General features: G+C 38.2%; 1 protein-coding gene and 1 long non-coding RNA gene across 3 annotated transcripts in view; one reads left to right on the top strand and one right to left on the bottom strand.

Annotated features, from left to right (window-relative positions):
• CPB1 (carboxypeptidase B1) overlaps positions 1 to 7,825 on the bottom strand; it is a 20,298-nt gene extending 12,473 nt beyond the window's left edge. The window contains exons 1-6 of the mRNA XM_010307704.2: positions 7,691 to 7,825; positions 7,509 to 7,584; positions 5,715 to 5,839; positions 3,243 to 3,342; positions 1,693 to 1,794; positions 801 to 902 (exon numbers count right to left, since the gene is read on the bottom strand). Coding sequence (XP_010306006.1) covers positions 801 to 902; positions 1,693 to 1,794; positions 3,243 to 3,342; positions 5,715 to 5,839; positions 7,509 to 7,584; positions 7,691 to 7,761 — 576 coding nt within the window. The 5' untranslated portion in view covers positions 7,762 to 7,825. The remainder of the gene's footprint in view (positions 1 to 800; positions 903 to 1,692; positions 1,795 to 3,242; positions 3,343 to 5,714; positions 5,840 to 7,508; positions 7,585 to 7,690) is intronic.
• On the top strand, positions 822 to 20,678 carry LOC142602926 (uncharacterized). Of its 2 annotated transcripts, XR_012836782.1 has the most exons (3): positions 822 to 7,618; positions 11,617 to 14,659; positions 17,144 to 20,678. It is a non-coding gene; the product is annotated as an uncharacterized LOC142602926 (long non-coding RNA). The 2 variants fall into 2 exon arrangements; XR_012836781.1 differs by lacking the exon at positions 822 to 7,618 and having other exon boundaries at positions 11,158 to 14,659.

Here is a 20,678-nt window from a genome sequence, read left to right as displayed (position 1 = left end):
ACCTCTTCTCTGTAGAGAAGACTGTGCAGCATTTATAACTCCCACCTGCTTTGTATTGGTGGTGAGGAGAAGGAAAAGACAAAGGAGACAAAATCGTTTAATTCAAGGTCTGAAGTATCCCAGCCTGAAGTGAAGCTAATTTCACCTGTGCAGCTCTTTACTGAATATGGTTTCGTGTTTTAGAAACCATTCTGTACAACTTGGAATGGCAGCTCAAAGGGATGTATATGCATTTCCCTTTTCCTGAGGGGAGTTTAGGGAGCTTCGTCTGTAGTCTTCCTCCTCTCTTGGGTCAGTCCGTGCTTAGCTGAGGGTAGGTTTCCACCCACTCTGTTGCCTTACTGAGTAAAGCTGGTTGCAGGGAATACAGCACCTGAGGCTGTAGGAAGGCAGCTGTTCTGACATGCCCTTGAATTCCCTTGTTCCCTACTTCTTATGACTATGTAAAGAACTTGACTGTGTTTATAGTGTTACTAGACCTATTTGCTTGTCTCTCATCTTTCTCTGACTACAGGTGCAAAAAGCAATTTATAGACTGTGTAAGTAACCCTCATAGTTGTCAGTACCTCTTACATATGCTTTTAGGTAGGCTTAAGCTGCTGAAAGATTACAGGTCCAACCATTAAGATCTGGTTTAAGTACACACTAACCATCTGAGGTGAGAGAAGGGATGTGCAGACAGGTTTTTAGAGGTAAAAAGCCAATCATCTGCAGTGGCCTCAGCTCTTGCTGGTCACTTAAGATTTTCTTATATATAGTTGCATTTTGTAAAATATTTTTTCATCATTAAGCTTACTGACTTCTTTCACAAACCACTGGCAGAAAGCAGGGGAGATCCATTCTCTTGCATGGAAACCGCAATCCATAAAGATGGCCTTCTTATTTGGACCACTTTTTCCCATCTAGGGGAAAAAAAAACCCACAATAAAAAATGGAGGTCTTGAACAAAATAATTTGTATGCAGAACAAGTCAGCTTGCTGACCTAAGAAATCAAACTTTATACAAATATAGCATTCCTTGATTAAATGGAAATCTATGGAATGCTCTCAGCTGTAGCTGACCATGATATTCAAGCTAAAACAATAGACTCTTAATAATTTAATTTTTATTAATGTAGATAAGCTTCCCTCCACCCCAATTATTTGATTATTATGCACTGTTGATTTATTTCTTGTAGTGCCTCTAAGAGTTGATCTTGTTTCCTTGAATGATATATTATTGTAAATGCTTATGCAATTTTGGGCAAGTAATCTTTATCCTTTCACCTTTATTTAAGTCATCATATCTTATTTATTCATAAGAGTTATGCCAAAAAATTATATATGATGAAAACACAAACAAATTTGTTGTCTATTGATAGAGACACTGACATTTATAGATCCTTTTAGAGTAAACTGGTTTACAAACAACAGATGGAGAGAACATAAAGGTAGATGATCATTCAAATAGCTCTCAGGAGTGTGGTTAGATTTATATGTCTGAACTTCTAATAATTCATTATGCCCCTTTTTTAAAAAAAAAACACAAATGTAAAAGGTGAAAAAAATCATAGTAGTAGTGAACAAAATGTATTAGTTTTTCTGCAAAATGTATATTACTATCTTGGCATCATTGGTGTTTTAATAGACATCATAATCTTGTGGAGGTTAATAGAGGAAAACAGTCTGGCACAAAGAAATCAAAGCACTTACTTTGAGAAGGTACATTGGCCGTCCTTCATATGTTTCCCCAATTACACTGCGAGAGACCAGGTCTGGGTTCTGAGCAGCAATATCAGCAGTCCAAGCAGCTATCTGTTTAATAAGGAGGTTACATTTACTGTACTCAGGTTCAGAGTAATTAATTCACAGACTTCTAGCCAGAATGGTCCTTCTGAACATCTAGCTTGATCTAATATTTAATACAGTTTGTAGATTTCCAAGAATTAATTCCTACTTACAGTAGAGCTATATGTCTGAATTAAGATTTTCTAGTATGAATTTATCTAAACCCATCATTAGAGTATGGCTGGTGGATTACAAAACCCTTTGAATGCAAACTCTATCTAGTTATGACCTTGTCAACCCTTAAATTCTCTTAACAAAAGAAAACTGCTTTACTTGTTAAGCTAAGTAGATTGAATGCCTTAAATCTTCTACATCTAATGTTTTTCAGTTTCATGGCTCTTTTATTCATCATCATTCTTGAATTACAGACAGTAGTGCTGGACAGGGACTTGTAGGAACAGTCCACCAATGCCAGATACAAAAGAAAGAAAATCTCTGTCAATGTATTTATTATTTAAGGGAAGTAATAACAGCCTTTATCATCTTAATATTGGAGCAGATTCCCTTTGTAACAAGTGCCTTCAGAAGCTCACAAAAAACTTGTCACATCCACTCAGAAAAGCATTTCATGCCCAAATAACTATGAACTAAGAAAAAGACAGGAGGCAGCAGACAGATCTAGACAAACTGGCAAGGAAATACTAGAAATAATGGTTGACATTATGGATATTGGTGGGTTTTGCACAAAAGTCAGAGGAGCTTTTGTGCTTATTTTTAAACAGCCTTGTAAAAGGAGACTTTTTTTTTTAGGAGAGTTCTGGTGGAAGAAAATTTATTAGTTCTGTATAAACGCTTATAGATACCATCTGGAGAGGAAATATACAAATTTTCTTGCTTGAAAATTTAACAGGTGCTTAGTAGGCAATGATTGGCACAAAAAAGAAAGATTTTTGCAAGGAAAGACATGAAAGGGAGATTTGAGTACAAGGACTGTGATGCAACAGATGATAAGGAGCCACTGCAAAGAAGAGTGACATGGTCAAGATTACCTGTTAGGAAAAATGAGCATAGCTGTGAAAAAAAGGAGGGAGGAGTGGAGACGTTATGGTGGAAGGTGAAGAGCTAGAGTTGGGCCAGGGAACAGAAGCAAGTTTTTAGCAGAGGAGATGGGAGAAGGAGAGTAAAGGAAAGAGCAAGCTAGTCGTGAAGCATGTCAGCCTGGTCATTGGATTTATGCCAGAGTTTCTTTGCAGCACTGGGAGCAGAAGTAGAAGAAACAGGTGTAGGGCGATGAGTTACAAAGATTAACTCAGTAATGAGCAATAAAGGAGAAGAGGAAGGAGAGTTTGGAGGAGTTATATTAGTGGGTGGAACAGAAGAGGAAAAGGGAAGAAGGCTGAAAGCATGTCAGAAGCCATTTTAACTACAGAAGCAAAGCTACAGAGCTGATAATGTGGCAAATTTCTAGACTTTACCGTTTCCCAGTTGTTGTACTTTTCATAGCTGTGTCCGGCTGTGCGAACTTTGCTGTCAAACTGGGCGTCCAGTGCAGCCTGCAGGTTGTCAATCAGAACTCTGCAATAAGCCACCATGAAAAGTGTAAAGAGAAACATACAATTTGGTAGCAGGAAAGTAAGCACCAGGTAGACATTTTGGGATCTTCCTGGAATTAAAGCCACACGGATAGTGAAGTGAAATTTGGGGGGTTGCTTTATGAATTTGAAAACAACATAGATTAGGTTCAAATTTCAACTTCCTGCCTCAACCTTGCTGCCAGAATGATCAGGGAGCAATAGCTTCCTCCTAATTAGCACCTGCCTACTTACTCCCATACTAACAAACCTCCAGGGTGGCAACAGTTTGCTTTAGAAGAATGGCAGTGCTGAGACAGAGTCTGTGTAGAAAATGAGCTCTGGGCTGACCTCATGTTGCCAGATTGCCTCTGCCTCAACAGGAAAAGGGCGCTGTCTTGAACTTAAGGCACTGGAGGACACTCGCATGCAGCAGAGATGTTTGCCTGATGAAATTATTTGTCAAACCAAGCTTCCAAAATTTGGGTGTGGTTTTGCAGGTGGTGTTATCCATCCTCCAAGCTACATGTGAGGTAGGCTATGAAAGTAGAACACACAATGGCAAGAAAACCCCAGCATCCTGTCTGGATTGGTTTGATGTCTCCTGTCCATCTTTCCCTGGGGCTGACACAAAGGCACAGCTCATCGTTGAGGACCTTTTGCTTATATTTCAACCTTGGCTATCAAAAAATGAAGTCCTCTTGTTTTCCCAGTGCTTGTCTTAACATTCTTAAAAATCTTACACATCCAGGATATGTCCTTGATCATTTGTGATTTGGATAGAAGAGCAGGAGGCCAGTTTGTGAGGCAGCACCAGCCTTCAGAACAGTGTAAATAACTACATTGACATGATGTCATGGCACTTGCAGCTGCACTTCAAAAGAATTGTAACAGCTTGAGTTGTCACAAGGACACTCCACTCAAGTTTGTCAGGGACGCCTTCCAGACATTATGGCCTTTGTTGAAATCAAAAGATTTGTGCATGGACCTGAGGGATCATGAATATTATAGGAAAAACTAACATATAGAGAGTAATTCCTCTTTTGCCAAAGGGGAAATTCCACTGAAATTGGATTCCTGTGCTCTATGTGGGCTGTGGCATTATTGAAAATTATTTCTTCTAGAATGTTTTTTAGATTCTGTTCCCCCAGCGGCATCCAAATCAGACATGGTTAACATGAAGCCAGTAAGGTTAGGGATGGATTATCTTTGGATTTAGCAGATCATAAAAGTTGATGAGAACTGTGTGGTGTCCAATGCAGGACTTTGGTCTGGTGGCAACAACAGCGGGGCCGAGAGACAAAAACTCTCCACTCAGCCAAATGAAGTCATGAGAGTTTGATCAAGTAACACTCACTTTCAGTGTCTGAGTACATAATGTTGACAAAATATCCATCACACATCAAAGAAGTCTGATAATCAAGCTGGGCCGAGCCAATTTGCAAAACTCAGGTGGAGCTAAAGAACTAATGAAGACAGACAGCCCCACTCCACTCCAGCCCAAAGTCAACTTCTCATCCTGGATTAAAGCTTGCATAGTGATTGGAAGATATGAAGTATAAGAAGTTGCCTGGTCCTGCTCTTTCCTCCTTACCCTCCCATTAGTGCTACTCACTACAGTGCTTCTGTTCTCAGGGATGCATAATGTGCCAGTGTGGTCTATTCCTTCCGCTTATGCTGCAGTTGTGTTCAGTCATGGAAACTCAGGGCTTTTTTACTTCTGAGTAATATACAAAATATTTAAGCCAATGAAGAGCGCTCTCTTTGGAGAAATCCTTGCAATGGATCTGCTGTGTGACTTGAGTAAGCCCAAGGCTGTCCTGGGAATCTGTTCTCCCCACTCCCTTGTCCCTTCACCTGGCAACTGACTTCTCTTTGTCACCAGTTGGGGGTTTATGCCCCTCTGGCTATTGTTCTGCAGCTTAGAGAACTCAGTGGGGAGCCCCTCATGGTGGCCCTTGGGGCTCACCATTTTCTGGTTTCAGTTCCCTGATACAATCATGCAAACCCATCTGGTGTACTTTCTGGCTCTTTCTAGATCTTTGCTGCATTTTTGTCTTTAGTGGGAAATCTTTCTTGTCCCCTCTGTACTCCACCTTTGTGTACTACAGTGAGCTTTGTCCTCTGAGAAGGTCCTGTTAGTAAGACTTTGCTTCCTGTCTCTTACCTCTATCAACACTTCACCTTGCCCCTGTAAGGCAGAGCAGCTACAGTCCATTTGGACTACTGTAGGAAAGCTGAGCCCAGTAGAGGCATCCACAGCAGGGATGAAGTTTGTGACAGGAAGACCAGTTGACCAATATGAAAAGATCAAACATATTTTCCCTGATATTTAATCTCTTTCTATTCAAAATACAGTAGTGAGAACAAACTTACCTATACTCCACTCCACTTTCTTTCAAAAGATCTTCAACCTCAAAAGACTTGTCACCTTCAACTCGGAAATCAACTTGCATTTTTGGCCTTACCAGTGTGACAGAGTCGGGCTGCCAAAAGTCAGCCTGAAAGAGGACCAAATGAATATATAAATAAATACACGCATATGGCTGTGATTTTTAGGTGAGTGTATGAATGATCATGATATTGATTGTGATTAATATACCAAATTTCATTCCTATCCTATTACACTGACCTGACATTGCTTGTGAGAAGTATAACCTAAATTTTAACTGAAAATTGATTAAGAAGATTTTATTAGGCCCTGCAATTCACATGACAGAATTCAGGAGATGGCAGGGACAGTTTCACAAATGCCCGGTATTCTACACCATCTGAGTGCATACAGACTTGTGAATATTATAACTATTTTTACAACTTCTTTCATTCTTTGCACACACGTCACTGGAGGTTTTTGCCTATAAGCATTAGACAGAAAAGGACTCCTGACTTGGTAGCAGAGGGATGCTACATGAATACTTCACGTAAATCAGCTGGGAAAGACTGTTGTCTGTATGAGTGCTTTTAAGACTCAGTTCACTAAAGTTGGTATGAGGAACCTGTGCCTTCAGAAGATGTTTAGTTCAGAGTGGGCAAACAATAGTGCTATTACTATTTCACGTGTTTTTGTTGCAGTCAGCTTCCAGACCTCTGGATTTAGCGCCCTGTTAAAGATGCCAGTGAAAGCAAAGCTGGTTTGCCAACCTAATGCCATTTCAACCTTTTATCTCATGAGTGTAAGGAAATCGGGGCTGGTGGGCATATCCAACAACTATGTGTCTTCAAGTGAGATGACTATTCCAGGATATATATACTACTTCATCAATCCTGACTGATTGTGTTGTATAACAATGGTAGTTCAGGGATCTTTTCTTTGCTTAAAAGAAAAAGAAAACAAACAATCTCTTTATAGTACATGCTTAAAAGGAAGCATAGTATATTAATTTTTTTTAACATTGGCAGCACCATACCAACAGCATATTCTTCTACAGAATACTGTTTCAGCATGCTCTACTAGCCTGTTCGTTATAGTTCTCCACATCTGTACTTCATCAAAAATACCATCCTTTCATCCTACAGATAATGGTGTCTTTTTCACCAACAGCTATTTTGCAACATCAAAGCTGAAGAGAAATATTGAAAACACATTTGCTGTCTTTATTGTTTTTTCTCATGTCATTGTGTCATCATATATCTACATCAAGGTCAGTAAGAAACACGCAGCTTGGTTGGAGAGAAAGGAAGCTTTAAAGGAAAATCAGAGAAGAAAAGATGAATGAGAGACTAGAGGCCAAAAAAAAGTTCAGTTTGTTGGCAGTATAGAATTTTAGATTATTTACATGAGCAAAATATTTTGCCTATAAAGGTAAGACTTCTGGTCGTTGGAACTTCCATGTTTTACCTAATACATTCTTGAAAGCACCCCATACTGAATACAGCATTTCAGATTAATTTATTGTATTAATAAATTCTGGTGGGCACTTTGATATCCAGAGTGGGTTAATCAGATTTTCTAGGAAGGTATTGAAATGTATTTGTACAGTTCTAGCTTTATCACCTTGTCCTGTCCCTTCTGAAGAAATACTCCAGCTGACTTGAATGCAATCAAGATTAGGTCTTTAATTCAGTACCATTTTTGTTTGTTTGTTTTGTTTTTTAAAGATACATGTTAGTTGAACAAAAGGAGAATTGTTCCTTTAAAATGCAATATAGCCCCTTCCCCAGGTCCTTTACCTGCATGTTGCTGGCAAGGGAATTGATGATTTCCACCTGCTCATCATTTTGTGGAATCACACGAAACACCTTCTGCCTGAAAGGGGAGAAAAAAATTGCATTTGAGACAGGTAAGTCAATTCAAAGGCTTTTGGTCATACAGAAGAAATTGTGCAAATATGAAACCTGATGTCTGTTCTTACCCATCAAAGGCAAGATCCTGCAGATGAGCAGAAACAGCTGCAGCACCTATGAGAACCAAGAGTGTCCACATTTTTCTTATAGAAAAAACCCCCAGTTTTTCAGTTCTTCAATGCTGCTTTTATAACCTGTTTTGTCCTGCTTTTTATCAATTATACACCAGAACAACCCACTGATCGACTGATAGATTATTCCCTTGGCCTTGTTTTATTTGCATACTATTTACAATGTGTGTTTTACTCTGCACCTGTGAAAACAGCTGAAAATCTCAAGGGGGGCTGGCTAAAGAGTCTTGCTACTTGAGCTGGCTAAACTCTTGATATGAGAAAGTGAATTTCATTTACTTTGTTTTTTTCTGTTGTAGGTGAGTTTTGATTTTTTTTTTTTAATTATTTGGTTGCTGGATTACAAACTTTATAATACTTTATTGTTACTTTATGTAATGGTAGATGTCTATCAGATGTTGCTGCAGTGTGACTGGTCTTAATCACAGAGCATAGTCCTTCTTCCTGGATAATATGGGGCTGGCTCTGACAAAGGAAGAGAAAACACAGTTGGGACGTACCGATTACCTTTTTTTTTTTTTTTTTTTTTCCCAACAGAGAAGAAAAGTACTGAACTTGTTCTTTGCTCAGTCACTTCACTGAAACTTCCAAGTCAGATGTCTGCAGAACTGAGGAGGTAGAAATCTCTAGTTGCATTGAAGTTGTACGTATACTCCACATAATATATTCACGGTTCTTACATATTCTCTCATTTAATCAGAGGAAAATATCTTTTAAGTTAAGCACTACTGTGGGCATTATGTGTAGACCAAGAAGATCAAATGAAATGCAGTTATACAAAAGCATTTTTAGCTTTACCTTTTATGTTGAGCCTAAACTATCTGAGGAAACAATAGTGTGTTTGCATCGCTAGACTTGCATCTGTTTAGTTTTCATTAACGAGTACTTGGCATTAAATGTAACATTAATTTTCTGTTGATGCTGTGTCCTGAGGTGACCGATGTTTTCAACAGGGAGCCTCTAAATGACTCAGTATATAAATATATAAAGAATGGAATTTATGAGCTCACTTCTGTCTTCTGTTATGCCTGAGTGACCAGACAAATTAAAGGGATTCAGACACAGATAGTCTTGAAGATGTTCTTTAACTCCATGCCTGCTATTTTGCAGAAATCTACATATATGCATATAATATGTGGAAAAATTATTAGAAAATTAGTATATATTCATCTCAGATTAAAAGATATAGTTACAATTTCAAAGTGCAGACATTTGAATTGTCAATGACCATTTTAAGAATGAATGCGGCATCAGACACTGCACCTAATTTTTTTATAAGGTTTGCTGGAGTCAATTCAGTAAAGCTGCAGCAGCCTTATATACAATACACCTAGAAATATATTTTTAAAATCAGTTTACCAAAAATGCAGCAATTTATGCTTAACAATATGACCTATGATGAAATGTTTATAAAAGGAGACTCCACAACTGCACTGAGCCCATTTATCCAAAACTATCTTTGCCAAATCATAGGGTCTGAACTTACCCTACAATTAATGACCTAATTTGTAGAACTGCAGACTCCTGACCAGCAATAATCTTACTTAGAGTCAAGTCTCCTAAGGATGACAGCAGGAGGTATTTTGACAGAGTGCCAAAACAATACTGCAAAGTCTTCAGAAGTTTTAATTTTATGATGATGAGATCTACCATATCAGATAAAATGGTCTGATCCCATGAACGCTGCTAAGAAAATAGTATGGAGATGATCAAGGCCAGATCTTGCAATGAATAAATGATCACAAGAAGTAATCAAACAAATTGCAGATGTCATCATTCCCTATTGAGCACTGAGAAGCATCTTAGAAATAGAAGACTGCCAGATTTCAATGCTTGAGTTTACTTTTCAGAAATTCTTTGCTTTTTCATTTTGTTGGACATGATGGGGTTTTTTGTTGTATTGGGTTTTTTCCTCCAAACAGTCACTGACACAGCATTACTGCCATCAACTACTGAGCTGGCAAGCATTACTGAATACCATAATTTCTAATGGCAGTCTTTGCTGTTTCCATCCCAGACTAGGTCAGAAAAAAACAATGGCCTGGAATCCTACTTAAGTAATTTATTTTGCATCTCAGGATTGATGGTTATTTGTCAGATTAGCTCATAAACTAGCTCTAAACATTGTTTTTCTAACTGTATAATATACATGTTTAACATTTGTATGATAAAGGGACAGCATAAGGATAAATAAAGTAGCAAATTAAATTTGGTTAAGCCATCTGTTCTTTTTAGTGTCTGATTACAAGCCAACAGCACATCAGTTGGCCATGGCTAAGGAAACTTTGGCCTTTGCTTAACACTGAGTGCAGAGGCTAGTATTAACTATGTCTTTGAAAAGATTAAGAAGGAAGTTTTAATTTTTTGAATCAAGAAGGTAACAAAACCAGCTGAATCTCAAAATGAGAGTGTGTAGTAAGTTACTTCAGGACATGTATTTTGTCTTATACTTAAAGTGAGCACAGCTCACACAATAGTGTCAGCTATTGGGATTTTGTTGCAGTTGTCTGCTTTTCTGATAATTAAAAATAAAGCCTTCGATGATGTTGTCACTCAGAACGGATATTCCTTGCATTTAGTGACATGAACCATAAATAGTTTTGATGCTAATAATGGCTGTATTGCAGCCAAAATTAATTTTTGTAGTAATTTCTTATTTGAATTTTAGGAATAGCCATACTCCAGTACTCCATTTGAAAAGCTTATGAAGGCTAACTGCAGACTGATAAAAGGAAAAAATACACATCAGTGTTAGCATTTCAGAAACATCCTTTATACTGTGAAGACTTTCATCCCATTTGTTATCAAACTGAGTCCGAAAGTCTGAGGATAAATAATGTCTTTTTTTTCTAGCAGTTTCAGTAGATACAGATTTCCTGAATCAGTTTCTTGAGCTGTATTTTAAAACGTCTGCTATCTTCTAGCCACAAAATATTGTCAGTTCTTATAATCCTTGATTGACAAATTTATCCTCTTAATATTGTTTGATATTTATTACATTCCAAAAGGTCAGTGAAAAACTCTTCAATGCCCAAATCTTAACACTGCTTATGTACGTAATATAGCAAAATCCTACTGTGTGCCCCAGACCAGCCACGTGTGTTTGAAATATCATAGAATCATAGAATGGTTTGGGTTGGAAGGGACCTTAAAGATCATCCAGTTCCAACCCCCTGCCATGGGCAGGGACACCCTCCACTAGACCACATTGCCCAAAGTCTTATCCAACCTGGTCTTAAACACTTCCAGGGATGGGGCATCCACAACCTCTCTCGGCAACCTGTTCCAGTGCCTCACCACTCCAACAGTAAAGAATTTCTTTCTAACATCTAATCTAAATCGACCCTCCTTCCGCTTAAACCCATTCCCCCTTGTCCTGTCACTACACTCCCTGATAAACAGTCCCTGTCCAGCTTTCCTGTAGGCCCCTTCGGGTACTGGAAGGCTGCTATAAGGTCTCCCCAGAGCCTTCTCTTCTCCAGGCTGAACAATCCCAACTCTCTCAGCCTGTCCTCATAGGAGAGGTGCTCCAGCCCTCTGATCAGCTGAGGACGCTCTTATCGTCATTTATTTGTTAAGGTGTGTTAGTATGTGCTAACCTTAGTTTTGAAGAGTAATACTATTGAATATATTCTGAAGACCTTTGAGGGTACTTTGAAGAGTCCAGGGTCAGCAGAATCTGCTATCCAGCGTATGCCCCAAGCTTTGTTGGTACTTTCTCGGTATTTATATATTATTAATATTGCATCTTTCAATTCTTCAAAGGCTTTTTCAACTTTAGTTCCCCTGGACATGCTTATATCCTACTGTTTTGGTAGCTACGTGTAGGTACCTTTGTATTTTTTTTTGTTTTACATTTGCAGATGCTATTTAACATGTGAACAGGAACTAGATAAGGAGAGGAAATTGTGGGAGTGATGCAGTCTAGGACATGGAGCAAAAAAAGGTAGCTTTCATGACTTTGGGATGTGTTTCTACTTTTGCTATTGAATCATCAGGTGAGTAAGAGCAAAACCTGTAACTGTTCTTTTGTAGGGTCAGTGGATTTTTGCCAAGCTATCTCCTGTGAAATAGGTATCATCTTTTTACCATTGGTCTCTAGTAGTCAGGATTAAGACTGAATGACTGAATGTATTGCAGCTTCATTATATGATCAATGCATGGATTGCATAATGTTTAGAAAGTATTTTATAACCCTAGCTAGAAGATGTTGTATATACCATACGCATTCAGATTCTTATTTGCTTGAAAAAAAGCATGCAATATAGTGAAACAGAAGCAGTGAATAAAGGTATTGGCAGTGCCAGAATTCCCAGAAGCCAAACAGCAAGAATCTGTTTGGTGCCAAACAGAAAAAAAGTTATTTAAAGAAGCAATGAGAAGGACTAACCTCACACCCATTGGTTATGGACATCATCTGCTTGATGAGCTTTTTGTCATGTACAAGTGTGGTGGGTTCTTATATTCAAGCCTGTTCCCTGGCATCTGTAAGGCTGGCAGAGTCATGGCGGGACTCAGTGACACCTCAAAGGTAGAAAAAAGCATCAGGTCCTTCCCCTTAGAATTTTTAAGACACTGAAATCAGCATGTGGCATGTAGTGAGAGATCTTGCCTATAGTGAAAAGTTCGGAATCTAAAAAAGCACACGAGTATCTAGACACTCAGTACTCTTACTAATAGAAGACATTTGAAACTTTCAGCTCTCATCTTCTTGCAGTATCTGATGGGTATAGGAGTTTCTCTTCTGGTGCAGATCAGCACAACATTTACACCTATATAACGTCTCCAGCAATGCCAGAACCAGATGCTGCTGAGGCAGTGCTAGAATTATTCTGTAATGAGACACAGGAGTATCCGCCCACTGTTAAGGCCTCTCCAGGATATCTAATACGGGTTGTTAGCACGTTGTCTTCCTCAGTATTCCCCCAGTTCCCATCCTGGGCTCTGCAGGGGATGGAGGTAAATCAGGCTGTCAGTGTGCAATAATCCACCTCCAGTTTTAACAGAAGGATTTAGACAGATAGATGAATCTCCATTTCATCCAGCTAAATATGATCCAGATAGTGATGCTATATTGGAGTTAGCACAGCAGGATCACCACGAGTGGGAGTAAAGACAGATGATAGATAATAGGAGAGTCCAGGATGCATAAAAAAAAATCAGCAAGAAAAGGTTCAAGGATGAGAGTGGACTGAGCAGTTGATTCCACATTTTGGCCTAACAGAAATTTCTTTTTACAGATTGCTGCATAGTTTACTGTTCTGTATTGCTTTTTGTGTGTGTTGGCCTTCGTGGATGACGTAAATCATTAACATTATCTTTCTCCTGTAAAACGTGTTTTTCACCTGTAGACTTGATAAAGTTTGAAGCTTAGTGCTTGGATAGTTACCTTCCGCTCTGAATGACTTTGCTGAGAGGCTGGTTGTATCTGAGAGGCAGGTTGTATCAACTGCTGTTATACCTGGGCAAAGGTCAGGGAGTTCTACTGTTTCAGAAAAACAAGACCATTTAGAAATCAATAAATGTGAACTCACAAAGTTTATTCAAGTAACCCAAATTCACAAGCTGCAGAAGAAAGTAGAACTCCACTATGATCAAGAAGAACTTCAGCTAATTCTCTGTCTTCCTCCCCAACAAAACAAAAACATATACGTTAAAACATCATAAAAATTAGTTTCCTTCTTACTTTCTACCAGAGTCTGGAGTTAGAATTCATATGTCATACTGTAAAAAGGAAAAAACTACAACAAAGTCATGTAAAAAACACCAAACCAAAAAGTGCAAATAAAGTAAATTGGGTATTCTGCGCATCAATTTGTTCATGTAACAATATGTTCCTTTTCAAAAGACTCAGGGTTCTTAGTTGATCAGAAGTATTCATAAAACTCTTCCCAAAGCAATTAATTGGACTAATAATCTGTACTTGGACAGCATTATTAAAACACACTGACTGCAAAATCCACAGTGAGAGCTCACTCATTATAAGAGTACGGGGTAGCACATTAAGCTGAATGAATTAATCTTGGCACTCTTTGTTCCTCTGTGAACATGTAAGTAAACAAAGTTCAAACTGAGGGGAGAATCTCTCTGATTTAAGCAAGTGTATTGGCTGTTTGTGAGACATCACAGGGAAAAAATAACAAGAAAGAAGCTACTGAAGTGAACAAAATATGACCAAAGTATAGATTTTTCTCTGGGTGAAAAGTTCTTTTTACTCATAGAAGGAAGACAACAACTGAAGATAAAACTGGACTTCTCAAGAAATGAATAATTTACTATTTTTCATTAAACAGTTGGCTTCACAGAACAAAGAAAAACATACACAATTTAATCTTGTAGATATAGTCTTAATCTCACTTTCATGAATTTATCTGAAAATTAGTTCATTGGGACACATCTCTGCTAAACTTGTATGAAAACAACCTTGAGAAGGCAAAAAGGAAGGAAGCTGCAGAACATAAACCAACAACATTGTTGGGAAATATTTTTCTCGGTACACATGGAAATGTTTAGGCATCAGAGATAAGATAGTTGCTTTAAATTCAGATTCTGCTGTATTACACCTGTGCAAGTCTGGATGTTTAAATTCGACTGGTTTGCTTTTTTTGCTTTGCAGACCATAATTGAAACAATATTATTTTTGCCCACATGATTGGAAACAGTTTGTAAAACTCTATTTTGTAATACAGGTATTTCAAATGCTGGGACCATGCAGGTCCAGTTTTAGACAGAGGCTTTTTTGCTACTAATTTACAACTGTTTCTTTCTTACATTTCTCTGCGCTTTGCAGCTTCCAACTCTGAAATCAGATCTGCTGGGAAGGGGTGAAGGAAGAATAGAGAGAGACCATGCTTTGATCCCCTGCCTCCTGAAACATCACAGCTACCTGAAATCCTTACATTTTCTGTGAATTATTTAAAACATTTTCTCTAAAAAGTTACATTTTGATGTGGAAATGTTGCTGTAGTGCTTTATGGCAATAGTAGAGCAGGTGTCCCAAGGCCCTATGCTGTATTCTGCAGCCAGTATGTCACACCCACGATGTTCTGTGACTAAGGACTCCAGCCATGAAGTGCAGCAGCTCAGCTGCTGGTCTGGTGCAAACGTCATCAGAAGATCTGGACCAAGAGCCTGGCCAGATAGAAAAAAAATATAAATATATATATATATAAAAATATGGAATATAAAATCTATTTTATATATAAAAATTATGATTTTTTTCTATAAAAACCCATTATACTCCTACCTTGAGATGCTTTGCAGTGAAAGGAGAAGTTCCTTCCCTGCTGCAATTAGCTGGTTTTTACTGCTATGCAGCAGAGTGCTCATAGAAGAGTTGGGGAATGTTTGCTTCTTGCTGCCAAAGACTTTCCTACCCGAGCAAGGCTGCCTCTTGGTTTGTTCATTATGTTGCTCACATTTGACTTTGCTTTCTCACAGGAAGGCTTACAACAGAATATATGAGGTTTAGGATTTTGCTTGTTTCTGATTCATATATAGTTTTTACTTAAATATTTTTCTTTCTTTATGCTGCCTTTGTCCCAGCCTGTTTTCTGAATTAGGTAAATTGCTGGAACTTCTCACACGTTTGAAGAAACTGGTAATTGTTATTCACTGCAGGAAAATAGAAACAGGTCATGATGTTCAATACCTCTCCCTCGCTGAGTAACAAGCTTCTGCAGCTTGAACTGAGAGGTTTTGTCAGGGCTAAATAATAGAAATTAAATCCAGGAAGGCTGTCAGCCCTATCCCAGTACCCTTGAGATGCAGAAACTTTCCCCTTGCCCTCTGGCCATTTTAAGGTGTCTAGATTGATGCTTCAGCATGTGCTAATGGAAAGCCCTGTTCTTCATGACTGATCCATGCAGAGCAAGCCAATGGGGTGTACGCTACAGGAAGGGCACCATTCTTACGTTTATTAGGCATGAAAAGTAAATTTGAGAGGTTTATACAATCCCAGAATAAGTCTTCCAAATTATGCGAAAAGTAGAGATATTTAAGATTAAAGGAGAGATTGTTTGATTTAAACTTGGAAGGGCAGAGTCGAATTTGTTAGAGAGATTCATCATACTTTTAGTAAATAACACATGAAAATAATTTATTAAGGGCACATATAATATTTGGATTTTAATTTTTTAAATTATTTTATTTATGTTTGAGATTTACAGTTCTTGTCATATATAGGCAAGGGCTGTTACATACTCTGGCAGTGTAATTTGTAAGCAAGGGGTAAGACTGCTGAAGGAATACCTAGACCCAAGGGAAAAAAATCTGCTTCCCCTTATCCGACTGCTGTTCTCCAATTTCCATTTTGAATGAAAAATGTGAGAAGGATTCATTGGTCCTGCAGTGCAGAACTGCATGGTATTTTATAGAGGAGTGGATTTATAGACTTTCTAAGACTTTTTGCAGATGGCAAGCCCTCAGATGTCTTCAAGGTGAGTTGCTATTCATACTTTTATCCTGGTAGCGTTTATAGGTGTCTATTGGGATGGTGACGTTTCCAAATCCACATAAACCCTCTGCACTAATAAATGGAGCGCAGAGCAGCGTTGCCTAATATTTCAGGCTCTTGAGCTCGTGAAGCCAATGCCACAGGGCAAAGTAATGCATATTTGCTTGCTTAAGTCCTGATGCAAGCTTGCTGCAGGTTTTTCTGCATCTTCAGGGTAACTGTTAACATGCCTGCTGAAACTAATATATTAAAGGTTGCTGTAATATTCTCTGCATGTCCATTGCATGGTCTGGCAGAAGTGAGACAGTGAGTCTGACTGAGAGCTTTCCTATCAATAAAATGAGGATATCTGAACTGGAAAAATGCTGTTTGTGAAACCCAGCATTTTATGTAAGATTTGGCATCAGCAGGTTCATGGAAAAGCAATGGTTCAAATTGAGTGGCAAAACAGTTCAGCCAACATGCTGAACAGAAAATCTAGAAACAGTCTTTAAAAACTGAAGCTGATGAGTTCCAGCTGGATTTTCTTTATCCCCTGGCTGATCAGATGTAAAGCAGAGATAAGAAATTTGGGAGGCATGATAAGAAGTGGGAAGCCAGGTTGAGAATATGAGGTGATAGGGAGACTGAGATTAGAAAAGTCTCATTCTGTTTCTACAGCACTCTCAGCAGATTGTCATTTCATTAGTGGATGCAATTCTGTCTAAAAAATTGTGGTTGTTGTTACTAAAGGTTTTATATTTGCATGCCTAGATACCCTGCAAGGTATGTGTTCTCACATTAATGTACTGTATGTCTAAGTATTATTTAAATAAATACTCCCTTAAGCTGCCAGAACAGAGTAAAAGCAGGGAAAAAAATGTCCTTTACAGATCTCCAGGATGTTCAAAGTACACAAAAAATTAGTCTTATATGTATTTACCTTGGTATTCCAGATTAATGACTGCATCAAAATCAGGAGTTGTGTAATGCAGTTTGCCAGGGGAACAGGATCTTCGTGCTTCAAAACCAGGTTTGCTCCTTGGTTTCACAGGCACCACACTGTGTTATCCTGCTCACAAACATGTCAAGTGCCACCTTAGGTCTGTTTAGCTCCCACTACTCCTGTTGGAAAACTGTTTCTGGTGATCACTCTTCTCATGGCTGGAAACTGCCTTTTAATTTGTAGCCTTAATGTGTTCATGATAAGTGGATACTCCATTATTTGTGTACCAGCATTATCCTTTAGCTTTAGAAGAGCTTCATTTTCCTCTCTGTGATGTCTCTATGAAGAATAATCCTATCTCATCTTAGATTTTATTTTGCTAGACTAAACAAACCAAAGCATTTGATGGATTACACAAGCGCTTTTTTTTTTTTTTTTTTTCCATAGGACAGGCATACACTCAATTTCTCACTGCCTTGCTCTGTGCTGTTTGTGTCTCAACTTTGGCTTCTAACTGTGGCTATCCACACTAGCATTTCAAAGGAAAAACCGCTAGAAACTTTACTTAATAGCATCAGTGCTTTCCTAACTCCTGACAGCACCTCATGTCACACATTGTGGCATTGCAATGGCTTTGCCATGATAGCATTTTGTCAGAAGTTTATGATCAGTTTGGTTTTAACCACAACTGAAACAAGTATGTTTCTGCAGATCAGCTGATAGAGAACATGTAGGGCTGAGTATTTTAGTCAATCTTGTACTTTATTCTTTTCTCCAGTTGACTGACATTTTGCATAGCTGATTACTTCAAAACACCACTGGTCACTTAATGACGTCCATTTTAAAATCACATGCACACACAAAGGGAATTTCTGGTAAATGTTGGGTTTAGACTTGAGAACTTAAATGCAAACCCACCAAAATGTTCAAGGTTATTGGTACCAAGTGAGACCAATGGGCCTGCAGTACTTCTTTATCAAATACCTATTTAAGGGTATGTATATGTTTCTTTAGGAAAAAAAATATAGTACTTGTAGGGAAAATGTTTGTTTGATGGTTTGTGGTTGTTTGGGGTTTTTTTTTCAGATTTATGTTCTTGGCTTCAGAGTTCATGAAACAAAAGTGAGTAGTTTGGCTTATTGGAAATAATTCTGGATCAAGTTGAGAATTTTATGCAGAATGAAAGATGCGAGAATGATCTTGTCATCAACTTTCTCCTTCATTACACTCTAAGATGTGACCCTAACATCCAAAATAGTTAGAACTGTGATCTTTCTAACTGTTGTATTTCACTAAGTTCTGATGGCATGAGTGGTGGGTGGTTGGGAGGTGAGCACTTTGTTACGAGGAGGATTTGTCACATTTTACAGGGAAGTTGCTTGGAAGAAAAACCATTTCTTTTGAACCATTTTGTAGCGCTTTTTCTTTGAAGCTCATTCTTATCTCTTCATAGCCGCAAAAGGAAGGAAATACCTGCTTGCTCATTCTTCTCACATGCCTATTAGGTAAGCAAATCCTGGTTTAGTCATTGCATTCCGCTGCAGATGCAGAGGAATATGTGGTGGAGCTGTTCAGTAAGATGCCTGTTCTACTGCTGCTTCTTCTCTGGGACCAAAGAACCACAGAAAACACTGGGAAGACAGATTGGAAGTCAGAGGCATCCCAGACCTACTAACAGCAGCAAAATGAAAACTGAAGACCTTGAATGATAATAAAATGACTGAGTTGGTAAAAACTCAACTGACGGAGCTCTCATGTGGAACATATTGTGTCTACAATGTCACAGGTCATTTCCTTTGCCTTTCTCTATAAACATGTTTTTCAAATTGGTTTCAAGTTGGTCCAGCTGCTTCAAGCACAGTATATTGAAAGCATATTAATATGACAGATAACTAGCAGCTGTTGTTGGAAAATTGACAAAGCAAAGGGTAGATGTTGCTTCGGAGGATGAACGTGTGCTTTCAGGCAAAACATCTTCCTCAATATTTTGCTTCTCTATGAGTTTTTCATTGCAAAGGCTGGGCCAGTGACACAAAGAGGTCACATTCTTTCCAGACATAGCTCTAGCAAACATAGCCATGCCTTACAAGAAACAGATATGCTGATGGCCTCATTGTTCAAGGCACTGAATGACAGATAAAAGGTGTTCTTAATCTCTCTGCAATTGCTCTCTCTGTTAAAGAAGATACTGTCATCTGTTAACCCTGCCTCTGATTTATTCCTGTCCATAGAAGTATTTCTGCATTGAAGATCTTGTGATAGTGTACGTAGCAATACACGTGCTCCTGATGAATGCCAGTGTTCCAGAGGTGATCGAATCCATTTAACCATGGCCTGCCTCCTATCTCTTCAATTCAGACTTTGTTTTAATTTTTTTTTTTCTTCCACAAATACAGTTTGGTTAAAACACAGGAAAGCTACACTTTTCATGACTAAAAGAAATATCATTTTCTTTCTAACCATGGGGGTTTTTTTGTTTCTTGTCTAAAATACTGCATGCTTGGCCTGAGGAGAGAAAAACACCACAATCCACTTAACTTGCAACACTACATTCTTATTTTGTATTTAAATCTATCAAGGCACATACTGCTTCAAGTTTATTGCTGTTATGATCCTACAAGTTTCACACAATTCATATTGCCTGTAGCTGTCAAATACTGTACAGGTTCCTTAATAAGAGAGAATAAACATACACATACTTTGATCTACTTCACTGCTTCAAAGTTTAAAATGCGCTCTTTTCATGGGATTTCAAAAAATAGTTATCGAGAGGAGTAATTATGAAAGTAGTAATTTTCTCACTGATGTTATTTTTCTATAATTGAGAGTTAGATGGTAAGAGCATTATGTTTCTTTATATTTTTTCCCCACACTGTAATATACAAGGACTTTTGATTTATATACTTTTTCTTTTATAATTCACTCTGCCTTGAGGAACTGCAGTCAGACAGAAGGCTAGGAGATTGGAAGAATGCAGACAAACCGTGGAAGCATATATAAGCAACCTGACAAGCACAAAGTATTTAAAAAAAAAATAATCTGCATTTCCAATAGACTTGCATCAGGAGTTCTAGGCCACATGGTTAGAGAAAGATTGCCTTGTGTAGGCTGTTTCTGCCCATTCAGAAATTGTGCTGACCTTCATTCCTTTCATAATTTTCTAGCATTCCAGCAGCAATTACTTACATGGAAAAAGGGTTTAATGTATGTCATACTTCTTTTAATGCAGTTTAGCATCTGGAAACTTGGAAGAAACCGTCTGCTTCCTAGGGACCACATTTTGAGAAGTGCTGACTTAGGCCACAATCCTGTGCGGTCACAAGGATGCAACTGTACAGAGCTCTTTGCGGATCATTGCAGGGGGCTATATAATCTTACAAGTTGATTTTTTTTAAGTTGCATTAATACTATTTCAGATACTTGCTTTTTTTCCCCCATTTGTCCCAAATTGAACATTAATAAAATAGCTGTTTAAGTTTTATGCTCTTTTAGGAAAAATGTAATCATGTTGTTATGAAGTAGCCCAGTGCTGAGAAAAAAGAAAA

Source organism: Balearica regulorum, chromosome 9 (genome assembly GCF_011004875.1).
Source record: "Balearica regulorum gibbericeps isolate bBalReg1 chromosome 9, bBalReg1.pri, whole genome shotgun sequence".
Classification (NCBI taxonomy): Eukaryota; Metazoa; Chordata; class Aves; order Gruiformes; family Gruidae; genus Balearica; species Balearica regulorum.
Note: the sequence above shows the minus strand (reverse complement) of the source record. Positions and strands in the feature narration are given on the sequence as shown.